At 44.2% G+C, this 25917-nt stretch overlaps 1 protein-coding gene across 1 annotated transcript in view; it reads right to left on the bottom strand.

The window, feature by feature from the left end:
- Positions 1 to 25917, bottom strand: part of GCC2 (GRIP and coiled-coil domain containing 2) — a 1443709-nt gene that overhangs the window by 960964 nt on the left and 456828 nt on the right. Inside the window, exon 11 of the mRNA XM_044070984.1 lies at positions 1515 to 1679. Coding sequence (XP_043926919.1) covers positions 1515 to 1679 — 165 coding nt within the window. The remainder of the gene's footprint in view (positions 1 to 1514; positions 1680 to 25917) is intronic.

Raw genomic sequence — 25917 nt, 5'->3', positions numbered from 1 at the left:
CATGTACAGGTCAAAGAGAAAGAAGCCATTCTGGGCAAAGACAAGCAAGGAGACAGTTTACTTTAGTTGATGTCATACCTACCAGTCCTTTTAATTCCTCCACTCTCATTCTTGCCTGGGATAATGCAAAGATTTTCACCTTCTCATGAATTTCTGTTCTAGTGGCCAAACTAAAGTGCTTGCACTTGTCACACTCATTCACACTGAGTGCTTCCCTCAAGCACTGCTGGTGTGGGTTCTGGCTAGGCTGACAGCAAGAAAACTAGGAATATCTTAGACTCTTTAAATAAAAAAAACAGGCAAGTTTCCTGCAATGTATATTCCTGATGACAGAGACAGTGTCAACAGACTAAGCTGGGCAGGTTAAGATGTTCTTCATTTTTTACAACTGGAGGATCAAACGGACTGAAGACTCCCAGAAAGTTGACAGATGGATGGAAGGCACTCAACAGAGTATCCACGAAGATTACCAGACAACTTCAGTTGGTTCCTCTTAACCTGAAGGAGCAATGACTCCACTTTCACACTATTCTAGATTACCAAGTCTTTCTTTCATTTGTAAGGTGGGACTTCGCCTTAAGATGGCTCTGCAGAAAACCTCTGATAGCAATGACTTATGGAACACTTATCTCTCTAGTAACACTACTCCACAAGGCACCCTTGCATTCTGAAGTGTGATGTCACAAGGTGGACTGGAAGAAAGCACAAGCACTTAAAGTACAGGATGCAATATCTCCTCCCTATAGCCCCTTCCTCTATAGGAGTCCTTATGTTTGATGGCATTCTCCAGCTAATTAAGTTGTCTACGTAATGGCATGTGATGATACTCTAGCTCTAAGTTGTTTATGTACTGGTTTGTAGCTCCTTCTGCTTTTTCAAAAAACACTGTTTGGGAAAGGGCAACCATGGACAGCGATCCAAACTGTGCCAGAGGCAGAAAATCAGAGGATGGACTCAACTTTCTAGTCAAAAGCAGAAGTGTGATATGTCACAAGATATGCTAACAGGAGGCACTATTTTTTCAATTGCAGGATCTAGAGAATGGAAGGGTTTTGTGCCAAAATCTGGATCTCAGAAGACGAAACCCAAAGATTACCTACCACACAGGGCTTATGAAATCAGATCCACTAACACACCTGAAATTGAGTTACACAGTACCTAAATTAAAATCTTGGGACTGAAACTGAAAAAAAAGAATTTAAAAGGATACGTTTCAAGCATAAGCCCTTAAAAATAAATTCCTGATACATTAATTAATTCAGATGCAAATGTGATCCTAAAAGTATTGTAAATGCCACTTTGTCTGTTTTCATTTCTCCGGGATGAAGGTGAAAAATATCCAAAACTGGATCTGGCTACTTATCTGATTAATAAATGAAGATGAATTATAAACTAGTTAGGCTGGATTACTGGAAACAGCTTGGAAAAACACATTATCATAAAAATGAGTAAAGTGAATTATGCTACACAGTAAAACACAGAAAACTGATAAAATTATTCCAGAGAAACAGTACCTTCATCTTCTGTTCCTTCATTAGTTTTTCTGCTTCCAGTTTCTTCTCTACTGCAACTTTAGCCTTCTGAGTTTCCAAAAGCTGTGCCTCTACTTGCTTAAGGTTGGACTGAGTAGTCTCAATACGAGCCAAGAGGTCTTCATTACAAGAAGTCAGTTCATCTTGCTATATTCATGCAAGGAAAAAAAGGTTTTGGCCATTAATCATTTTTTCAAATAAAATATATATGTATGCATATGGGTCTATTTCAAATGAACGAAAACCCACATTACTGAAAACGACATTGCCAAGATGACATCACTGAAACCTGAATTTAACGAACAAACACAATGCTGAAGGAATTCACAGGGTAAGTATCCAGGTGGCCAACAAGAGGAAATTTGCCCTTTTCCCCAGTGTAGTGCGACCCTGGAGTATAATTAGGGGGGTGGGGATGCCACTCCCCACATTGGGGGCTGAGGGGGGCATAGCCCCCACCTGGGTGGGCTTGAGGTATTGCAGAGTGTTTCATTGTTAGATGGTGGTCAACTGGATATTTACCCTGTGAAATGTTTCAGCATTGTAATCATTTGTTAAATTCAGGTTTCAGTGATGTTGTCTCGGCAATGTCATCTTCTGCAATGTGGGTTTTCATTCTTTTGAAGTAGACCCATATTATATATATATATATATATATATATATATATATACAGCTTGCTTTAGCTAAACTGGCAGTTCTGAAAAAATGGTTCAGTGGATAAGCAGCCACAGAGGAAGAAATGATTCACTGTACACCTTATTTTCTGCCATTTCCCATTAAGTAATTTCCCTACCCACCCCATTTACTTATCCCTTCTCTACAGTTTCTGTACCTTCGCATGCCATGAGTGCAGCCTGCACCTACGTCCCAGGATGGTATATGGAGTAATTCCTAGGAAAAGCAGTGGAACAAAGCAAGTTTTTGGTGAACAGCAAAGACACTTCAGCTTTTTTTAAGCTTTATCGAATCCCTGCAAAGAAGACCAACATTTAGGGATCTTGAACTTATTCATCAGCATATACTACTGTGGGTATGTGATGGAAGCCATTTGCAAATCTGCCGAACGGGCACAAGCAGCTCTGCCGAAGGGCAATTTTGTCGTCTTGCAATGTTCATGCAGAAAGTACAGTTGTGTACACTTAGCATAAATGTAGATGTTCGAGTGTATTCACTGTTGCAGTCATCACATTTGGGTCATCTGCCTGCAGGTAGCCCTCTGCAGGTCTGAACACCAGAGTCTTTGGATTTCTGCATCGGATGCCGTTGCTTTTTCCATGACTTCAGGTCATCAGGGGTATAAAACGTGCAGCCGACGCCATTACATCATTTTTTTTTTTTGCCCCAGATGTCAGGTGCCCCCACAACAGGAAGCAATTATATGGTATGGAACACCCCCAGCAAATACACAAGATACTATATATATATATATATATATATATATATATATATATATATATATATATATATATATATACCAAACAAGAAGGAAAGGTAGAGCCAAGAGAAGTCAGGGGGCCAGAGGGAGAGTAACTAGGACTGCTACAGTGAATACACTCGAACATCTACATTTATGGTAAGTGTACACAACTGTACTATGTTCTTCGTGTTTTACTGCTGCAGTCACCACATTTGGGTTGATTCCCAAAGCTAAGGAAGAGTGGAGGCAGCTAAAGAACATTAGGGCTAGCAATCAGGCCCTGTAAGACTGCTGTGGCAAATCCAGCTCTGGATTTAGAAAAGATAGGCAGGGGGTAATGCTTGGTGAAAGTATGTACAGAGCTCTAGGCAGCAGCTTCCTGGTAGGGACTCCTCTGAGAAATGCTGTAGAGGTAGATGCAGCCCTGGTGGAATGTGATCTTATCCCCTGTGAGGTAGGTTTTCCATGGTGCTTGTAGCAGAAATGGATGCAATGGGCTATCCATTTGGAAATGGTTTGCTTTGAAATGGCCTCCCCCTCTGCTCCTGCAACAAAGGTAACAAGCAGCTGGTCAGATTTTCTGAAAGGCTTAGTTCTGTCCAAATAGAATCTAAGCTGTCTGGGCATGTCCACAGAATGCAGTATCCTTTCCCCTTTATTTTGAGGATTTGGGAAAAAAGTAGCCAAATGAATGGACTGGCTTAGAGCTACACTACACACCACCTTGGGCATAAAGGATGGATTAGTCCTGAGGGAAACCCTGTCCGCATGGAAGGTAATGAAGGGTTCCACTGCCATGAGGGCCTGCAGTTCAGACTCTTCTTGCTGAAGTGATGGCTAGAAGTAAGGCGGTTTTCCAAGACAGGAATTTCAACTCTACTGTAGCAGCTGATTCAAAGGAGGGAAGAGTGAGTTTTTCCAATACAAAGTTAAGGTCCCAAGGCTGGAGTGGGAGCTCTCCTGGGGGGGGGGGGGTCTTAAATTTTTGGCCCCTCTAAGGAATTGTTTGAACAGAGGATGAGAGAAGAGGGGTGGCTCAGTACTATAATGTGCTGAAATGGCAGAGGCATGAATCTTAATTGAAGAGAAGGATAGGCACTTGTGGAGCATTTCTGTTAAATAATCTAGAACATGAGGTAAGCTGGCACTGTTGTTCCCATCCCCTGAGCCTGGCTCCAGGAAGACAATCTTTTCCACTTTTCTGAATAGGATTTTCTAGTACTAGGTCTCCTTGCCTCAGGAATGACATCCAGCACCTGCTTACTGAGGGTTGCTAGATGTGAACTCAGGGAATTAGCCAGGCTGCAAGGTTCAGGGTTTGAAGCTGAGGGTGTAGAATCTGGCCTGCCTGCTGGGACAGCAGGGAAGGTATCTGAGGCAGGTGCCATGGTTGCAGCACTGTCAGACTGCACAAAAGGGGGTACCCAGTGCTGGCGTGTCCAGCCTGGGGCAATCAGTATTGTCCTGGGCTTGTCTTGTTTGATCTTTAGTAGAACCTTTGAGAGGAGAGGCAGAGGGGGAAAGGCATAAATTGAGAGGCTTTCCCAGGTAAAGGTCAGGGCATCCACTTTTCAAGCATGACTGTGGGGAGTTCTGGTGCAGAATTTGCTCAATTGGTAGTTCTGAGAAGAGGCAAACAGGTCTACCTCTGGTGTCCCCCATTTGTTCCTCAAGAGCTTGAATATTTTGGGTTCCAGTTTCCATTCGTGTGGGTCCATGAGATTTCTGCTTAAGTCATCTGCTAGTGAGTTTAGTTTGCCTGGCAGGAAGTGAGCTTGCAGGTTCACTTGGTAGCTCAAGGCTGTGTTCCACAAAGCCATGGCTAGTCTGAGAGTGGGTAGGAATGGGTTCCCCCCCTGCTTGTTTATGGACCACATAACTGTGGTGTTGTCTGTCCTTACTAATAGTTGTCCTAGAAGAATAAGGTCTTTGAAGGCTGTCAGAGCATTCTCTACAGCTAACATTTCTTTTTGATTGATATGCAAGTGCATCTGTATTGGGTTCCATTTGCCCTGAATGCACTGCCCTGCCATGTGAGCCCCCCATGCATAGTCTGATGCATCTGTTGTTAGGGTTTGGCCGGCAGAGGGTAGAGTGAAATGGAGTCCCTTGTTGTGGTAGCAGGCCTCTGCCCACCAAAGGAACTCTGCCCTTAGACAAGGAATGATAGGAATCATTGTTTCCAGGTCCTGAGAATGTTGATATCATAGACATTTTAAGTACCATTGAAGTTTCCTCATATGCAGTCTTACATATGGAATTAACAGAATGCAAGAGACCATGAACCCCAGGGCTTGCAGGATTTTTCTTGCAAATAGCTGGGTTTTTGTGGCTAGTAGGGTGAAGTAGGTTGTCAAATAAACCTGTTTCTCTGGAGTGAGGAATGCCATCTGGGAAGTTGTGTTCACGCTTGCTCCCAGGAATACAATCTGTTGGCAGGGTACTAGCTGTGATTTCTTCTCGTTGATGTGTACCCCAGTAAGGTTAGAAGTCTCTTTACAAAAGCCAGGTGTTGTAATAACAAGTCCTGACTTTCTGCCTGAATTAGACAGCCATCCAAGTATGGGTAAATCTGAATATTTTTCTGCCTGCAAAGAGCAGTGGCTGGAGCTAGGCACGTTGTGAATACCCTGGGTGCAGTAGATAAGCCAAAGGGAAGTGCAGAGAATTGAGAGTGCATGCAGCCCACCCCGAAACGTAGATATTGTCTGCAGGATTTCCTTATTGGGATGTGCAGGTAAGCTTCTTTTAAGTCTAGGGTTGCCAGCCAGGCATCCTTGGCTAGCATAGGCAGAAGCTGTTGAGTTAGCATTTTGAATTTTGGAACCACCGGAAAGGTGTTGAGGATAGACAGGTCCAGGATAGGACACCAGGAGATTTATTTTCTGGGAACCAGGAACAGTCTTGAATAAAACCCTTGTCCCCTTTGTTCTGCTAGGACAGGTGAAAAGCCCTGATACGGAGGAGAGAGAGCAGTTGTTTTTGGGCCTCTGTCCATCCACTTGGGGTTGGAAGTGAGTGGAAGTGGAATCTGTATCCTAAGGAAACAATGTTTAAAATCCATTTGTCCTGGGTAATGAGTTCCCAGTTTTTGCATGCATGGCGAGCTTTCCTCCTAAGGGAGCAAGTAGTTGAGCAGGGCTTGGAAGAATTAAAGTTAAGTCATTGTGCCATTTTTCCATAGGGGGGTGGCTTAGTACTCCTTGTTTTGGAAGTGGGAGCCCCCCACTGCTTAGATCTGTGCATAGGCTGAGACTGAAGTCTTGGTGGTCTGCTGCTCCTGAGTTTGGACTGAGAAGGCCTTGAAGGGACTGGAAAAGACCAGTTCTTTGAAGGCCAATGCCTACTGAATCTAGGAGGCTGTACTTGTAAGAAATCTTTAACAGTTTGCAGAGATATTGCTTTTTCCTCCATCCTTTTGAGAACTTCTTCTGCTTTGTTGCCAAAAAGGCAGTCTTGGTTTAAGGGTGCTCCCAGTAATTTAGCTTTAACATGATCTGGCAAGTTTTGTTCGTTAAACCAAGCACGCCTTCTAAGAACAGACCCAGTGACAGCAGCCCTGTAAGATGCTTCTAGAGCATCAAAACCACATTGCAAAGTACGTTTACCAACGTGTTCAGGAGAATGCATTAACTCTTGCAAATCTTTGTGTTCAGCACAGTCAGGAATCAACATAATTTTCTGTTTAAGTAGTCCAATAATATGCTGCTGATACTTTAACATATGAAAGTGGCAATTTAAAGCTCTAATGGCCAAAGTAGCAGAAGTGTATACCTTCTTACCCCATCTGTCTAAAGCTCTAGAGTCCCTATCAGAAGGGGTAGGATTTTTAGCAGTAGTAGCCTTAATGCCTTTTGGTCCTTAGGAAATGGTCTCTGGATCCACAGTAGGATTCCTGAAGAGGAATTTGTGAGAGTCAGGTACTCTGCAGTACCTGTCAGGTTTCCTGGGAGCTGGAGGCAAAGTGTCTGGGGTAAGGCTGGATTCCAGGAAAAAATCATCTACAATCTGCAGTACAGGAGGGATAGCTAGAGGCCTGTGTTGAGGCAGGAGTAATAATTTCCTAAGTCTCTTTTTGGACTCAGAATAGTACTGGCTTTCCCAGCAGAAATGCTCCCTAAGGGTATGCAAGGTTTCACCAAAAGAAAAATCCTCTGGAGGGGAAGCAGAGGGAATGGTATCCTCTGCATCAGAATCCCCATAAGTAGATAAGGGTAAATCTGGGAAGTCAGAAGGAACAAAGATATCAGATTCCTGATCAGAAAAATCAGAAAGAAAATCAGTTCTAGGTCTCTTAAAGGGGAAAGCCTGGCTTCCCCCTAATTAAGGTAATAAGGTCTTCAGCCATTCTAATAATTTGTTTTTGAGGCATATGGGCCTGAGAATGAGGTTTTGCCATCAGTTTTCTAGGTGTAGTGCGAGTAATGAGGAATTTGGTATTCCTAGCTTGAAAAGAAGTCATCAGTTTAATATGAAAATCGGTAGGCCTGAATACACCCTCAGAAGCCGATGCCTGCACAGTGTCTCCGAACCCATCCAAGGTAGAGACATCTGCAGGTTCCATAGTCGAAGTAGCATCTAGCGGCATACCGGACTCTGAATGGGTCTCAGTAGAGGCCTGCGAATCTGTAGTAGCGGGTATCAGGGGCTGCGAAAGTGTCTCATTGAACACCGGTGGACTGGCGACTAGCTTAACAGAAGTGTCATCAGCAGTTTTGGACCTATACGGCCTGTCTCTGTCTTTATCCTTACGTTTTTCGGAAGATCGGTAGCAGGATGGCTTAACAAAGCTATTTCGGAGAACAAAGATAGAGAATGAAAGGATTTAGCTACAAAAATAGCCCGACTATGAATAGTTTGGGCGTTTAACAAGGCACAAAACCGACAGCGAGGGGCATCGTGGTCTGGGCCTAAACAGATGACGCAGTAAGAATGAAAATCTCTATGAGGTATTTACTTTCCACTGGCAACACAACTGTTAATTCTTTCTGACATCAGTTAGAACAAGAAAAGAGGATCCCCAACGGGGTACTTATCTTTTTGAAGACTTCAGGTCTGAAACACGAAAACTAAAATTTCCGGAGTCGGCCAACCGGCACTTGCGAACTGCTTCTGCTTCGGGCACCGCATGGCAAGAAAGACTGATGTAATGGCGTCAGCTGCACATTTTATACCCCTGATGATCTGACGTCATGGAAGAAGCAACAGTATCCAATGCAGAAAGCGAAGACACTGGTATTCAGGCCGGCTGAGGGCTATCTACAGGCAGATAACCCAAATGTGATGACTGCAACAGTGAAACACGAAAAACATCTTTGGAATCTCCTGAACTTGCCCCCCCACACACACACACAAACCAGAGTACCACAGCGGGCCATTAACTGCTTAATTTCTGTCAGCTCTTCAAGTTTCTGGTCAGCTTGTCAAACTCAAGTCCTTAACATCAAACTCAGGATTAAATCCTCTGCATCAGTGAAGTTTAACAAGAGCATCTTTCTTTCGCATAACTGTAAGATTAGGTTTCACTTAAATGTAGTTTTTTACGGTATTCTCTTTGCATAGGCCTATAAATGCAGCCATATTAGGAATATAAGGAATGTTTTGGTACAAATGAATAACCTTCAGTCAAGAAAACTGACAAAAATAAAATGTGCTAACAAAATGTGCAGTACATTAAGTACAGACAGACTTGGAAACCAAGTTAAAGAGGCATGTAAAACTTGAAGGAAATGTACAGGATTTTGGTAGGAGACACAGCAGTGAAAAAGTTATTTAGTTTATACTGATATGCAGAAAGTCATTGCAGAGCAGTTCCCAGAAATTTGGTACAGACACTTAAGACTGAGAGTAGCAGAAGTCAGATCAAATATATCGCAGGAATATTATATTACTCAGGACAAAAGGAATAATGCTGAACATAATGAGTGCTGAAGCTACAGACATTATAATTCAGTCTATTTCAGTTTATCAGCACTGTTACTGGAGACAGCAAGATTTGATTCAGATATTGTGACATCTACCTGCACTGTACATAATAAAACATTATAAATGAACTACAGTATATGCAGACTTTTAATCTGACTGGTACAAGATTTGGCAGAAAAAAGAATGATTAGCATCTCTTCAGCACAGTACTGGCTAATTAACAGACAAGACAATCATTCCAGCCTCATTCCAGATTCTTCCAGTTATTTCCAGTTGTTTCCAGTACTCTACAGTTCTTTCAATTATTACAATACTTACATTAAATTATTTCTCTCCTTCCTGAAGGAAGTCACTAATTAACTATATTACAGAATAAGTATGTTAGAGATGTCTATGCACATGTGACAGCATGCGTGCATGCATCTGTTCATACGTATATGTATGTGTTTTGTCTTTGTGAGCCTAAAACAGTTGTTCAATATTTTCTCCCATATTCCATAGACTATACTTCTGGTCCACTGATCTAGCTGTAAAAGTAGGCAAGATGTATGAATGAGCATGTGTGTGTGTGTGTGTGTGTGTGTGTGTGTGTGTGTGTGTGTGTGTGTGTGTGTGTGTGTGTGTGTGTGTGTGTGTGTGTGTGTGTGTCTGCCTCATATCCAGTTCTTCTTTGAATCACCAAGAAGAGGCCTACAGAAAAAAAAAATCTCAATATACTCAAGCAAAAGTACAGTTGTGTACATTTACCATAAATGTAGACGTTCAAGTGCATCCACAGTTGCATTCATCACATTTGGGTTATCCCTGCCAGGGTAGCCCTCGGCCGGCCTGAATTCCAGAGACTTCGTATTTCTGTGTCTGTTGCTGCTGCTTGAGGACTGACATCAGGTTGTTAGTGGTATAAAGGAAGGCATCCGACGCCATTACATCAGTTTTTCCTGCCCTAACCTGTCTGGAGCCCCAAAGTAGGAGGCCAGGCTCTGGTGCTAGAACCCAACCAGTGGAAAATAAATACCAATATGTTCCTTGTAAGGAAAGGAGAACAACAAGGAAAAAAGGAAGAAAAAGAGGAACGGGGATGGAGGGAGGGAAACCAGGACTGCAACAGTGAATACACTCGAACATCTATATTTATGGTAATTGTACACAACTGTACTATGTTCTTCATGTTTCACTGTTGCAGTCATCACATTTGGGTAGATTTCCAAATCTGAGGAAATGGGTGGAGGCAATAAAGGAAGCTATGGGCTGGCTAGCATGCCCTGTAAGACTGCAGAGGCAAACCCTGTCCTGGATTTGGAGAAGAGAGGCAGATGGTAATGCTTGGTAAAAGTACGAACAGATGTCCAGGTGGCAGTCTCCAGGATGTCCCTGGTGGGGACTCCGCTGAGGAAAGCTAAAGAGGTGGAGGCTGCTCTGGTTGAGTGTGTCCTGAACCCCTTGGGGGGGAGGCTTGCCATGCTGTTTGTAGCAGAAATGGATGCAGTGTGTGCTATCCATTTGGAAATGGTCTGCTTGGAGATGGCTTTGCCTTCTGCCCCTGAAGCAAAGCTAACCAGCAATTGATCAGACTTTCTGATGGGTTTAGTCCTGTCCAAATAGTATCTGAGCTGTCTGTGCACATCCAGAGAGTGCAGTATCCTTTCCCCCTTGTTTTGGGGGTTAGGAAACAAGGTGGGTAAATGGATGGACTGGTTGAGAGCCACACTGGTGTATTAGTTCTGAGGGATACCCTGCTTGCATGGAAGATGATGAAGGGTTCCACAGCCATGAGTGCTTGTAGCTGAGAGACTCTTCTGGCTGAAGTGATGGCCAGGAGGAAGGCTGTCTTCCAGGAGAGAAATTTTAGCTCTGCAGAAGAAGCTGGTTTGAAAGAGGGCAGGGTGAGCTTTTCCAAGACAAAATTAAGGTCCCAAGCTGGTGTTGGTGCCCTTCTGGGGGGGGGGCCTCAACTTGCTAGCCCCTTTGAGGAACTGTTTAATCAGAGGGTGTGAAAAAAGAGGCTGCTCAGTGGGAAAATGAGCAGAAATAGCAGAGGCATGAATTTTTATAGAGGAGAAAGAGAGACCACTGTGTAGTAGGTCAGCTAAGTAATCCAGGATAAGAGGGATGGAGGGCTGAGATGTATTGGCCAGAACCTGTTTACTGAGGATAGCAGATTGGTCAGGGGATAGGGTATAAGCCAAGCTCTCAAACTGAGTGTCTGCAATTGGGGTTGCATGAATTCCCCTTCCCTCTGCGTTACGAGGTTTGGAATCTGAGGAAGATTCCATGGAGGCAGCGGGGACAGGCTGTGCAGCAGTGACCAGTGCTGTCTGGGCCAGTCTGGATGAGAATAGTCCTTGGTTTTTCCTCCCTTATTTTGAGCAGTACCCTGGGAATGAGAGGAAGGGGAGGAAAGGCATAGTCTGAGAGGTTTACCCAGGGGAAGGACAGGGCATCCACTTTCCAAGCCATGCAGTGATGCTCCCTGGTGCAGAATTTGCTGGGCTGATGGTTGGTGTGGGAGGCAAAGAGGTCGACCTCCGGGCTTCCCCATTTCTGAGTTATTAGGAAGAAGGTGTTTCTGTTGAGCTGCCACTCATGGGGATCCAAGAGCTTTCTGCTTAATTGGTCTGCCATGGAGTTGAGAGAGCCTGGCAGGTATTGTGCTAACAGGTGTATTTGCATGGAAGAGGCTGTGAACCAAAGGGTCATGGCCAGCCTGCACAGCAGGTAGGAGTGAGTCCCTCCCTGCTTGTTGATGTACCACATCACAGTGATGTTGTCTGTTATGATCAGGAGAACCCCTGGAAAGAGAAGGGGTCTGAAAGCTATCAAGGCCTGCTGCACAGACATCACCTCTTTTTGACTGATGTGCAGGAGGAGTTGCTGGGGGTTCCACTGGCCCTGTATACACCTGCCGTCCAGGTGTGCACCCCAAGCGTAGTCTGATGCATCTGTGGTGAGGGTCTGGGTTGTGGAGTGTGGGGAGAAGGGCAGTCCCTTGTAGTGGGAGCAGGCTGTTGCCCACCAAAGAAATTCCTTTCTCAGGCAAGGAATAATAGGCAGAAGATTTTCCAGATCTTGAGAGTGTTGACACCAAAGGCTCTTTAGGTACCATTGATGTTTCCTCATATGTAATCTAGCATATGGAATAAGGAGTATGCAAGAGGCCATGAACCCCAGGGCTTGCAGGATTTTCCTTGCAGAAAGCTGGGGCCTGGTGGCCAGTTGAGAGAAGTAAGCTAATAGGAAAATTTGTTTCTCTGGTGTAAGGCATGCCATCTGGGATGCTGTGTCCAGACTTACTCCCAGGAAGATTATTTTTTTGGTGGGCACCTGTTTGGATTTCTTTTCGTTGATTGTGTACACTTGGGTGGTTAGTAGGTCCTTTACAAAGACCAGGTCTTTGAGCAGCTTTTCCTGGCTGCCTGCCTGAATAAGGCAATCGTCTAAGTAGGGGTAAATTTGAATATTTCTTTGTCTGCAAAAGGCAATGGCCAGAGCCAGGCATTTTGTGAAAACTCTGGAAGTAGTAGATAAGCCAAAGGGAAGCACAAAGAACTGAAAATGTTGAGATCCTGCCCTGAAGCGGAGATATTTTTTGCAGGACTCCCTGATAGGAATGTGGAGGTAGGCCTCTTTTAGGTCCAGGGTGGCTAGTCAAGCGTCCTTGGAGAGCATGGTTAGCAGCTACTGGAAGGTGAGCATTTAGAATTTTGGGATCACCAGAAAGGTGTTTAGAATGGCTAGATTGAGTATGGGGTGCCAGGTGCCCTCTTTTGTGGGAACCAGAAAAAGTCTGGAGTAGAATCCTTGGCCTATCTGCTCTGCAGAAATGTGCTCTACTTACCCCAAGGAGAGCAGGGAATGGATTTGCTTTTGAGCCTCTGCCCACTGACTTGGTGGTAGACCTTGGAACCCTTTTGGGGTTGGAAGGTTGTGGAAGGAGAATTTGTACCCCTAAGACACAATGTTCAGAACCACTTGGTCCTTGGTAATGGTGGCCCAGGTGCTTGAGTGAAAGGAGAGTTTTTCTCCTAGGGGTGTGTGAAGGTGGGCAGAGTCAAGGTTGGGAGGGGGCAAGTTACTGTGAGTTCTTGCCATAAGGGGATGGCTTAGAACTCCCTGGTTTTGAAGTGGAGGTAGTCCACTGCTTAGATCTCTGCAATCCCTGGGGCTGCTGTCTGGGGGGGGGGGGTTATGTTGTCATGAGGCCTAGGCTGGCCCTGTCTACTCGGAGCAGGAAAGGACCAGTGCTTGGAGGGAAAATGCCTGCTGAACCTATGGGGCTGGAACTGTAAGAAATCTTTAACAGTCTGCATAGAGTTTGCTTTTCTTCCATCTATTTTAAGACCTCTTCTGTTTTAGTGCCAAATAAGTAATCTTTGTGCAAGGGTGCATCCAACAATTTTGATTTGACATGGTCTGGCAGGGGATGTTTCTTAAGCCATGCATGTCTTCTAATGACAGATCTGGTGACTGCTGCCCAGCAAGAAGCTTCTAGGGTGTCAAAATCACAGTGCAAAGTGTGTTTAGTTACCTGACCAGAAGAATGCATTAAGTCCTGTAAATCTTTAGATTCTGCCATTGCAGGAAAGGAGGACATTTTTTGTTTAAGGAGTTCCAAGGTATGTTGCTGACACTTAAGCATATGGAACTGACAATTTAGTGCCCTGATAGCATGAGTAGCTGAGGTGTATACTTTTTTTACCCCATCTGTTCAGTGCTCAGGAATCCCTGTCCGAGGGGGTGTGATTCTTATCTGAGGCTGCTTTAAAATCTTTAGGCCCTTGAGTAATGACCTCAGGGTCAGTTGTTGGATTTTTAAAAAAATATTTGTGCGAGTCAGGGACTCTGTAGTATCGGTCTGGTTTTCTGGGAGCAGGAGGGAGGGCGTCTGGAGTCAAGCTGGGTTCAAGGAAGACATCATCCTCACATCTAGGACTGGGGGTGGGGTGGCTAAGGGCCTGTGTTTTGGAAGGTCTAGGAACTCTCTGAGTCTCTTTTTAGACAGTGGGTACTCTTGACTCTCCCATTGGAAATGCTCCCTTAAAGTATGCAGGGTTTCCCCAAAGGAGAAATCCTCTAGGGGAGAGGCTGAAGGAATGAATTCCTCTGCATCAGAATCCTCATGTGGAGAGGGGCTGCATATCTTCATAGTCAGATGTATGGAATTCATCTGACCCTTGTTCCGACAAAACTACTGGAGACAGATCTCTTTTCCTTTTTGATGGAGTGGCTTGCCTTCCCCTATTCAGCATGATAAGGTTTTCTGCCATTTTAAGCATTTGAGACTGAGGCAAGGGAGCAGGTGCCTGAGAATGGGTAGTCGGTTTCTTGGGTGTGGTTCGACCTCTGGGCCTAAGGAACTTGGTTGTTATCGAAAAAATGGGAGCTGTGAAAGAAGGCGTCGGTTTATGTCGGGATTTGATGTTGCAAAGGACTTCCCCGGAAGCCGGTGCCTGCACAGCAGCTCTGGACCCATCTAAGATAGACGACCACAGGATCCTTAGATGAAGAAGAGTTCTGCGGCATACCAGACTCCGAAAGGGTCACGGTAGCGGCATGTGAATTAACTGAAGTGGGCATCAGGGGCTGCAAAAGCGCCTCACTGAGTTCCGGAGGACTGACGACCAGCTTAACGGAAGCGTTGTCAGAAGGTCAGAAGGTTTGGTCCTGTGCGGTCTGTCTCTGTCTTTATCTTTACGTTTTTTTCAGAAGATCTGCTGTCTGATGGCTTACCGAAACCATATTGGAATTCGAGGACTGTAAACAGAAATATCTGGCTACAATAAGGGCTTGACGACGAATAGTTCTGGTGTTAAACCAAGCACAGAAGCGACAACGAGGGATGCTGTGGTATGGGCCCAGACAAGTGATGCAGTAAGAGTGGAAGCCCTGGTGTGCTATTTGCTTTCCAGAGGCGAGACAATTATTAACTTTTTCAGACATCGGTTAGTGCAAGAAAAAAGGATCCCCAATGGGGTACTTAACATTCGAAGACTTCAACTTCAATTCGGAAATGAAACTCAGGTAGAGGCTGACTGGCCGGCACTTGTGCCAGCTGCTTTTGCTTTGGGCTCCACTGCAAGAAAGACTGATGTAATGGCATCGGATGCCCTCCTTTATACCACTAATGACCTGATGTCAGTCCTCAGAAATACTAAGTCTCTGGTATTCAGGCCAACCAAGGACTACCCTGGCAGGGATAACCCAAATGTGATGACTCCAACAGTGAAACACGTAGAACATCTGGATCTTTTGAGAGAAGATGAAACAAGTAAAGGTTTAAAAACAGTTGAGATGAGACCAATGTCTTATATGAGCATACCGAAAACAACAAAACACACCAGTTTCAATTTATGGCCATAAGTATGCTAAGAAAGAATTGAGAAGGGGTGATATACGTAATAACACTGAACTACAAGAAAAGTACAGTTTTGTACCTACCATAAATGTAGATGTTCGAGGATCCACATTGCTGCAGTCCTAAAACTTGGGTAGTCCGCTGTCCCAGTCGGCCCGAATACCAAAGTATATGGCTGACGTCGGTCAAGGCGCATTAGTCTGACGTCAGGACGTCAGGGTACAAATGCGCATGACCGACGTCATATCCTCAGTCTTTTCTTGCCCCAGATGTCAGAAGACCCTAAAAAGATAAGGCCAAAACCAAAAAACACCAAACACTCCTGCACCAAATATATGTACAATATATACAAAATTACAAGAGTATAACCTCACCCACACAACCACCCCTAAACACAGAGGGGAAGGAGGGAGGGTAAATTGGACTGCAGCAATGTGGATCCTCGAACATCTACATTTATGGTAGGTACAAAACTGTACTATGTTCTTCATTCCACATTGCTGCAGTCCTAACACTTGGGTAGAATCCCAAAGCAGAGGTAAGGGATGCTGGCAAATCATAAAGAAGCAGGAGCTGTCAACATGCCTTGCAAAATAGCTGTGGCAAAACCAGCCCTAGATTTAGAGTAGAGAGGAAGGTGGTAATGCTTAGAGAAAGTATGCACTGAACTCCAAGTAGCTGCCTCCAAAATATCCTTAGTTGCCACCCCCCTTAGAAATGCTGTTGAAGTGGCAGTAGCCCTAGTGGAATGAGGCCTAATCCCAGCTGGAATCTCCTTGCCATGATGGGAATAACAAAATGCAATGCAAAACCCAATCCACTTAGAAATAGTTTGTTTTGACACAGGCTTGCCCTGAGAACTCAAAGCAAAAGAAACAAACAACTGCTGAGACTGCCTAAAATCCTTAGTCCTGCTTAAATAATAACGCAACTGCCTGTGTACATCTAAAGTGTGCAAAATCTTTTCCCCCTTATTTTGGGGATCTGCATAGAAAGTAGGCAAATGAATATTTTGGTTTAAAGCCACACTAGAAACCACCTTAGGCATAAAGGAAGGATTAGTACGTAATGATACCCTATCCTTATGGAAAATCAAAAAAGGCTCAACCGCCATAAGGGCCTGCAATTCAGAAACCCTTCTTGCAGAAGTGATGGCCAACAAAAAAGCAGTCTTCCATGACAAGTATTTCAATTCAGCAGTAGCCATGAGGCTCAAAAGGTTGTAGAGTAAGTTTCTCCAACACAAAATTGAGATCCCAAGCAGGAGTAGGAGCTCTACGTGGGGGCCTTATATTCTTTGCCCCTCTAAGAAATTGCTTGAACAAAGGATGAGAAAACAATGGTGGGTCACAATCATAGTGAGCTGAAATTGCTGCAGCATGAATCTTAATGGAAGAGAAAGACAAACCTTTGTCCAATAACTCAGTAAGATATTGAAGAGCCACACTCAAATTAGGCTCAGAAATCTCCAAATTCTTTGCTGCACTCCAAAATAAAAATCTCTTCCATTTTTCTGCGTACACCTTCCTTGTACTAGGTCTTCTGGCTTCCATAATCACATTTAAAACTTGTTGAGGAAGTTGAGACCTGCTGTGTTTCAAAACAGAATATGCCAGGCTGTTAGATGAAGAGAGTGAAGCTTGACATTGAGTAGATGACCGTCCCTCTGAGACAACAGGTGCGGAATCAAAGGTAAAGGCCATGGAGGCTTCCTTACCAGACTCTTCAGTAATGGGTACCAGTGTTGCTGAGGCCAATCTGGAGCTATTAAAATCATCCTTGGCTTGTCTTGTCTGACCTTTAGGAGCACCTTTGGGAGAAGAGGCAGAGGTGGAAAGGCATACACATGAAGATTTTTCCAACTGAAAGAAAGAGCATCCACTTTCCAAGCTGTGTGATGAAACCTTTTTGTGCAAAACTTTGGCAGCTGGTGGTTTAGTGGAGAAGCGAACAGATCTATGTCTGGAGTTCCCCATGACACTGTCAATTTCCGAAATACATGAAGATCCAGTTTCCATTCGTGGGGATCCATGATTTGTCTGCTTAACACATCTGCTAAGGAGTTCTGTGCTCCCGGCAGAAACCTTGCCTGAAGAGTTAGTTGCAAGCTGAGCGCAGTCTCCCATAAAATCATTGCTTGCCTGCATAACGGGTAAGAATGTGTTCTCCCTTGTTTGTTGATGTACCACATGACAGTTGTGTTGTCTGTTAGAATCAACACCTGCCCTGGAAGAAGTAACTCCTTGAAAGCCATTAATGCAAACTGGACTGCTAACATCTCCTTCATGTTGATATGTAGATGCTGTAGTCTGGCAGGCCACTTGTCTTGTATCCACTTTCCATTCAGATGAGCTCCCCAAGCTATGTCTGAGGCATCTGTCGTTAGAATCTGACCGCCTCTGGCCGGGTCACAGAGAGTCCCTTGTTTAGGTGACATTCCTGAGCCCACCACAAAATTCCTTTTGAATGCAAGGTATTATTTGAATGACAGTGTCCAAATCCTGGCAGTGCTGTGTCCATACATTTTTGAGATACCATTGCAGCTTCCTCATATGCAGTTTGGCATTGGGAAGCACCAGAATACAAGATGCCATGAACCCTAAGGCTTGAAGGACTGTCCTTGCAGTCAGCCCGGACTGAAGAGATAGTTGATGGAAGTAAAGGGAAAGATTCTTTTGTTTGTCCGGGGTTAAAAAGGCCATCTGGGTTGCTGTATTCAGTCTCACGCCCAGAAAGCACATGTCTTGAGAGGGTACTAGACTGGACTTTATTTCGTTCACAGAATACCCTAGGCATCTTAGCACTGCTATCACATATTCCAAATGCTGTAAAAGGTCTTCCTTTTCTTGAGCCAGAATCAGGCAGTCGTCCAAGTAAGGATAGATTTGTATTCCTTTTAGCCTGAAGTAAGCTATCACTGCAGCCAGAACCTTTGTGAATACTCTGGGCGCAGTAGATAAGCCAAAGGGCAATGCAGAGAACTGATAATGGGAATTCCCAGCTCGAAAACGCAGATACTTCCTGCAACTTAGTCTGATAGGCACATGAAGGTAAGCCTCCTTGAGATCTAAAGTTACCATCCAGTGATCTTTGCCCAGCAGAGGTAAAAGCTGTTGTAACGTCAACATTTTGAACTTGGGAATGTCCAGATAAGTGTTGAGGATAGATAAATCCAAAATTGGTCTCCACGTGTTCCCCTTCTTTGGTACTAGGAACAGGCGAGAATAAAATCCTAGGCCCCTTTCTGGCACAGGAACCGCTGAATGGCCCCTATTTGGAGTAACAGAGAAATTTGCTTGTGAGCCTCTTTTCTTTGTAGAGGAGTAATGTCTGGCATGCCTGTGAAAGGAGGCAAGGTATGGAAATAAAACCTGTAACCGTGGTGAATGATATCCAATACCCATCTGTCTTGGGTAATTAAATTCCAATTTTCTTTGAAAAGAGCCAGCCTTCCTCCCAAAGGTGCTGCCAGACGAGAAAGTACTGGCAGCTGAAAAGGCAGGTCATTGGGTCTGTTTACTTAAAGGACTGACGCCTGCCCTCACCAGAAGACTGAGCAGGTGAACTCCTGTTCTAGGCCTAAAGAACCTTGAGCTCTGCCGCCACCACGTCTAGACCTACCCCTAGACTGGGAATCATAAGCAGGATATGTCCATCCCTTAGTAGGCCAATTTCTACTAAACTTGGAGGCTGAACCTGCAAAAATCTTTAACAGTCTGCATACGCTTACCCTTGTCCTCCATTTTCTATAAAACTGCTTCCACAGGAACCAAACAACACGCCAGACTGTAACGGAGCATCCAAAATCCTTGTCTTAACATGGTCAGCTAAATTCTGATCCCTCAGCCAGGCGTGCCTACGAAGAACAGAACCAGTGGCAGCCACCCTCGAGGCCTGCACAGCATCAAAACCACATTGCAAGGAATGCTTACCCACCTGTTCAGACACATGAACTAAATCCTGCAACTCTTTACACTCAATACCTTCCGCCAGAGCATCCACCTTAGACTTCAATTGTGAAAGGAGATAATTTTGATATTTTAACATGTGAAACTGGCAATTCAACGCCCTCATGGCTAAAGTGGAAGACGTATACACTTTCTTTCCCCATCTATCCAAAGCCCTTGCCTCTTTATCAGGAGGAACAGGATTTTTAACAACAGAAGCCTTAACACCTTTAGGCCCCTGAGAAACAGTTTCGGGTCTGCCCTAGGACTCTTAAAAGATACTTATGAGCTTCAGGCACCCTATAATACCTATCTGGTTTAACTGGGGCAGGAGGCAAAGAATCAGGGTTCAGGAAGCCTCTGCAAAACATCTTCCACCACATCCAGAACAGGAGGTATAGCTAAAGGCCTATGCTGGGGTAAAACAAAAATTCCCTAAGCTCTTCCTGGAATCAGAGAAATCTTGACCTTCCCATTTAAAATGCTCCTCATGGAATGAAGAGTCTCTGAAAAGAAAAATCCTCAGGAGGAGAAGCCGAAGGAGTAGAATCATCCACATCAGAATCAGAATAAGGAGGATACTCCTGCAAGTCTTCAGCCAAGACTCAGAAGCCTCGAACACTGCTCAAAACTCTCAAGCTCAGGTTCCACCCTAGGCCTCTTATCAGGAGGGGGCATAGAACCTCTAATCATAGTAATCAAATCTTCTGCCATTTTAAGCATATGTTTCTTAGGCAAAGATCCTGAAGAACTAGGAGAGACCCCCACAGAAGTTAAACCTGGCCTGCCTCTCAAAGAAGCCTTGGAAACAGAAGGAGGCCTAACCACCTTAGGAAGAGAGGGGAGAACAGCCACCTGAGAAGCCCCTTCAGCCTGGCCTACCTCATGAGAGGACACATCCTGTAACAGTAAAGTCTCTCCCTTAGACTCCAAAGAAACTTCTGGCAGAACCTCCGGCTCCACTGAGCCTTCTAAAGAACCGACGTCCGGGACTGACGGTTCTTCCAACCTAGGCTTTGCTGCTTTGTCCTTGCGCTTTTGAAGCGGGCGTCGGAGCATCCGACGGCATTTTATAATTACAACGCTTCCCAAAAACTAACCTGGCACAGTCTAACCTTCTCTTTATAGTGCGTTTGTTAAATCTAGCACAAGAGCGACATCCAACAACGCCGTGCTCAGGCCCTAAACAAGGTATACACAAGGTATGGTAATCCCTATGAGGTATCTGTTTCCCACAAGAAATACAGTTATTCACTTTTTCTGACATCCGGTTAAATACTGAGGCAAGAAAAAACCAAAATATTCCCCAACGGGGTACTTAGCCAACTTTGACTCGGTCTGAAACTCCGACTTCAGAAAATTTCAGAACGCCAACCTGCACTCGCAAAACTGCTTCTGCATCGGACCATGCGGCAAAAAAGACTGAGGATATGGCGTCGGTGTTTCGCATTTGTACCCTGACGCCCTGGCGTCAGACTAATCTTGCCTTGACCGACGTCAGCCATATACTTTGGTATTCGGGCCGACTGGGACAGCGGACTACCCAAGTGTTAGGACTGCAGCAATGTGGAATGAAGAACATCTAAATGGATTATGGAACTCAGAGCCGATCGTCCACCTGGTCTTAATGATGTTATCCCCCTTAAGCCCATTTTAAAACCAAGAGGCCTTGTCAAGAAATGCAACTGATCTAATGAAACATGCTGATTGTTCCACGGAATTGAGTATATACGGGCTATGTATTCTGCTGTCTTACTTTCTTTCCCTTTATATAAGGAGAAGGTATTTTTGACAACAGTTGATTGGTTAACTTTGGTCTTGCAATTAGTAACAGCTATTGCCTTATTTACTTCTGAAGATATTTTTCTCGATCGGCTGGTCGCAACTGTCACTGTGCACAGTCACTTGATCAGAAAAACAGAGAATTCCACTAAGAAACGGAGCCACTTTACTGATAGAAAAATCATATTATTGTTCAGGAAGGCCAGCATCTAAGTCAGCATGGGCATCGTATTTTGCTCCTTGGTTTTCTTTTGCTTCCACTAGGTGTTTTCACTAGCTCTTTTCCTTATATGAATATGAATATCAAGGCCTAATTCCTATTGGAAGACAAGCTTCCTGACCATGAACAGTCATGACTTGGTTCTTATTGGCAAATAAGCTTCCTGATTAAAGATGATTGGTCCTTTTGTTATGCTAAATAGCTGGTTCAGTATAACTAGCTATTGGACCAGCTTGTTCCTGTTTTTTTGTTGACTGGTTCTAATGTTATTTTGAATGAATTTAAGACTGGTATGCTACTGATAGGAAGAAATAGTTTCTGATGTCTCTCATTGGTCATCTTGATATGCTAAATGGTTGATTCAGTTTGAAAAGCTCATTGGTCCGGCTTGTTCCTGATTCTTGATGATTGGCTATTTCTTCTTTTATAAGAAAATTCATTGTTTAATGGGTGAGGATGTGAAGAAGGTTTTTATAAGTGCTTATCCACCCTAGAACTTTGTTTTATACTACTTTTTTTTGTTCGTATTAAAGAATTTGTTTTTTAACATAACATGCTCGTCTCATGACAGCCTTGATGGTATGTCTCATCTTTTTTCCTGCAAAACTCCCACCCAATTCCTAACCCTCAAACTCCACTCCTCCTCCCCCTTAACATATAATCCCCGATTGCTCCTTAAATCTAAAATTCCAACCTGCCCCTTCCTATCCTTAAAATCACCCTCCAACTCCCTCCCTGTGTCTGTCACAGCAACCTTAACTGAACTTGAATAATGTTCTCTAGTAAGGTTCAGAAGTTACGTATCTCAACTCACATTCGAGTTTAAGAGCAAGAGGCAGTGCTGCTTGATATTCAAGACAGTGGCCATCAAGCACATGCTACTCGAGTGCCTTTAGAAGAACCATATCTATATATTTTTTTTTGCCAAGTGTTCCAATTTCAGCTCACATCTGAAAAATATCCAGTTAATTTAAATGGGCATTCACCTTGCACGCTTGCAGACAAACATGCAGTTAGTGAGCAAGTACATCATAGTTATGATTATTTTTTTCTGGGTACTTTTTCGCTATGTGCCTGCTAACCATCAGCTAACTCTTACAAGTCTTGATCCCATTTATTTGTTCCAATGGCCTCTCAAACAATGCAGACAAAGACAAAAGCCAACTCAAAGGGTTTGCCATCCAGGCAGCCAAATTGGTTATTTGGGCTCTTCATTGCATCTTCCCTTCTAGTTACAAGTCAAGAGGACACCTTCTTTCCAATGACTTAAGCATCTGGCTTTACCTCCCTCCAGATCGAGACTGTCTATACTTTAAGATCTTTTAACCTAGGTCCTGCTGCATGGGAGTGAGGGGGAACAGGTCCATCTACATTGATGCATACAGCAATAGTGGTTGATGTACTGTAACGATGAGTTTTTCTTAATGTTTTTGTACTCAACCAAAGTCTGGCTGACCATCCTAATTGTTAGTATAAATCAAGAGTCCCCTTTTCCCATTTTCTACACGAGATTGGGGTGTCCTGTTAATGATCACCACCTCTCTCATCTCAGGGATACTCTCCTACTTTCTTACACAGTTATGCCTGACTAATGCATGTCTTCTCTCATGAAATCCATTCATTCGTCTCTTGGCTGGATGTCCTCATTTCATTGTGCCTTCTTCCTGTCTTTCCCAAATCTTATTTACCAAATAATCATCTACTTTTCTGCACTTGCAATCAAATCATCAGAAAGTACAGTGTTGTACCTACCATAAATGTAGATGTCCGATAGGAATGCATCTGCAGTCTTTACAAATGGGTTGTCCTGTCGTCAGGCAGCCCTTCGGTCGGCCGGATTCCAAAGTCTGGGTCTGGCCTCGGCTGGTGTTGCACTTCACCCGACGTCATAGCTGCAGTTATTCGGGTATAAAGGCATCAGCCGATGCCATTTTCCTCAGTGTTTCGTGCCCCAGATGCCAGGTGCCCTCTTGGAAGGCTAAATTTGGATAAATGCCAATGTTTCCAAATAGCAGAGAGCAAACACAAAAAATAAGCATGTATGTACATATATACAAACAAATACACCATAATAGATCCCCAGCTAGCTATAAGATGGGCAAATACCCTAGGAGTACCACAGAGGGGAAGGCGGGTGGGTAATCCTGACTGCAGATGCATTCCTATCGGACATCTACATTTATGGTAGATACAAAACTGTACTATGTCCTTCAAGGATGCATCTGCAGTCTTTACAAATGGGTAGAATACCATAGCCAAACTAGGGGAGGAGGAAAGAAGAGATTATGGTGTAGTTAGGATCCCTTGCAAAACAGCAGTGGCAAAACCTGCTTGGGATCTGGAGTATAAGGGTAAGTTATAATGCTTGGCAAATGTATGCACGGAGGTCCAAGTAGCAGCCTCTATAATGTCCTTGGTAGCCACACCTCGTAAGAAAGCTGTGGTAGTGGCTGTAGCCCTTGTAGAGTGAGGCCTGATGTTCTCTGGAGTTTTCTTTCCATGGTAGGAATAACAAAATCTAATGCAATTTCCTATCCACTTGGAGATTGTCTGTTTTGAAATTGCTTTTCCTTCCCTTCCTGTCGCATATGCTACCAGTAGCTGGTCAGTTTTCTATTGCCCTTGGTCCTGTCCAGGTAGTAGCGTAACTGTCTATGTACATCCAAGGTATGCAACAGTCTTTCTCCCCTGTTCTGTGGGTTGGGGAAGAATGTAGGTAGGTGGATAGCCTGATTTAAAGATACTCTCGATACCACCTTAGGCATAAAAGTAGGATTTGTTCTCATGGACACTCTATCTTGATGGAAGATCAGGAAGGGTTGTACTGCCATTAATGCCTGAAGTTCAGATACCCTTCTTGCTGAAGTGATTGCCAGCAGGAAAGCAGTCTTCCATGATAAGTATTGTAATTCTGCTGTTGCTGCTCGTTCGAAAGGAGGAAGTGTCAATTTTTCTAGCACAAAGTTCAAGTCCCATGCTGGCAATGGTGGTTTCCTAGGAGGTTTTACATTTTTAATTCCTCTCAGAAACTGCCTGAGCAGAGGATCTTGAGAAGACAGGAGGATCCAAGCTGTATCCTGCTGAAATTGCTGATGCATGTATCTTGATGGAAGAATAGGACAGGCCTGTGTGGAAGAGCTCTGCCAAGTATTCCAGGATGTTGGCTATGTTTACCAGTGACACATCTTCTCCCTTTGCAGTACTCCAAATGAGATATCTTTTCCATTTTGCTGCATAATTTTTCCTTGTTGAGGCCTGAGCCTCAAGGATAATGTTTTTAACCCGTTGTGATAAATTTGGGTTAATTGATCTTATGAAATGTTTCATGCAGTCAGCTGCAGAGTTTTCAGGCTTGGATGCAGGGTGTTGTAGTTGTTCTGTGTTAACAGCAATGGAACCAGGGGTAGTGTCCATATTTGTTCCAGAGACATGCTCCTTAGTAATGGGTACCAATGTTGCCTTGGCCAGTCTGGAGCTATCAGAATGATCCTTGGACGGTCCTCTTTGATCTTCAATAGCACCTTGTGCATCAAAGGAAGTGGTGGGAATGCATATGCTGTCAGGTTTTTCCAACTGAAAGATAGGGAGTCCACCTTCCAAGCAAGTGGGTGGTACGTCCTTGTGCAGAATTTCTTTAGCTGGTGATTGCGTGGGGATGCAAATAAGTCTATTTCTGGGAGTCCCCATTTTCTTGTAATGGCTTTGAAGATGTCCGGATGCTGCATCCATTCGTGGGCATCCGTGGTAGTCCTGCTTATTATATCTGCTAGAATGTTTTCTTTTCCTGGTACAAAAATTGCTTGTAACTGAATGTTGTAGCTCAGAGCCACATTCCATAGGTCCAGAGCCATCCGGCATAGAGGGTATGAATGTGTGCCTCCCTGTTTGTTGATGTACCACATAACTGTGGTGTTGTCTGTCCTTATCATCAACTGACCTTCTCGGAGAAATGGTCTGAATGTCTGGATTGCCAATTTTACTGCCAGCATTTCTTTTAGATTTATGTGTAGGTGCAGCTGGTCTTGATTCCATAAGCCTTGTATGCACTTGTCCAGCATGTGGGCCCCCCAACCGAGGTCTGAGGTGTCCGTCGTGATGGTTTGGCTTGGTTGAATGCTGTAGAAGGGCAATCCTGTGTTTGATTGACAGGCCTGCGCCCACCATAGGAACTCTTGCTTCAGGCATGGGATCATTGGAATTCTGGTTTCTAGGCTGTGCTTGTGTTGAGACCATAAATTCTTTAGGTACCACTGCAGCTTTCTCATATGCAGTCTGGCATGAGGGACCAATATTATGCAGGATGCCATGAAGCCCAGGGCTTGCAGTACTTTTCTTGCTGTTAGATGGTTCTGCTTGGTTAAAGCCAAGAAGTAGAGAGGTAGTTGCTCTTGTTTTTCTGCAGTTAGGAATGCCATTTGTTTTGATGTGTCCAGCTCTGCACCCAAGAAGGTTATTCTTTGGGATGGTATCAGCCTTGACTTTTTTATATTGACTGTATATCCCAGGGCTTGTTGTAGGCAAATGACTCTTTGTAAGTCTTCTGTTAGCTTGTTTTTGTTGTCCGCTTGTATCAGGCAGTCGTGCAGGTAGGGGTAAATTTGGATTCCTTGAAGCCTGCAATGAGCAATTACTGATGCCAGGCATTTCGTGAACACTTTGGGCGCAGTAGATAAGCCAAAGGGCAATGCTGAGAATTGATAATGCTCTGATCCTGCAAGAAATCTGAGGTATCTTCTGCAAT

Source organism: Protopterus annectens, chromosome 5.part0 (assembly GCF_019279795.1).
Source record: "Protopterus annectens isolate FY-2018-M chromosome 5.part0, PAN1.0, whole genome shotgun sequence".
Classification (NCBI taxonomy): Eukaryota; Metazoa; Chordata; order Ceratodontiformes; family Protopteridae; genus Protopterus; species Protopterus annectens.
Note: the sequence above shows the minus strand (reverse complement) of the source record. Positions and strands in the feature narration are given on the sequence as shown.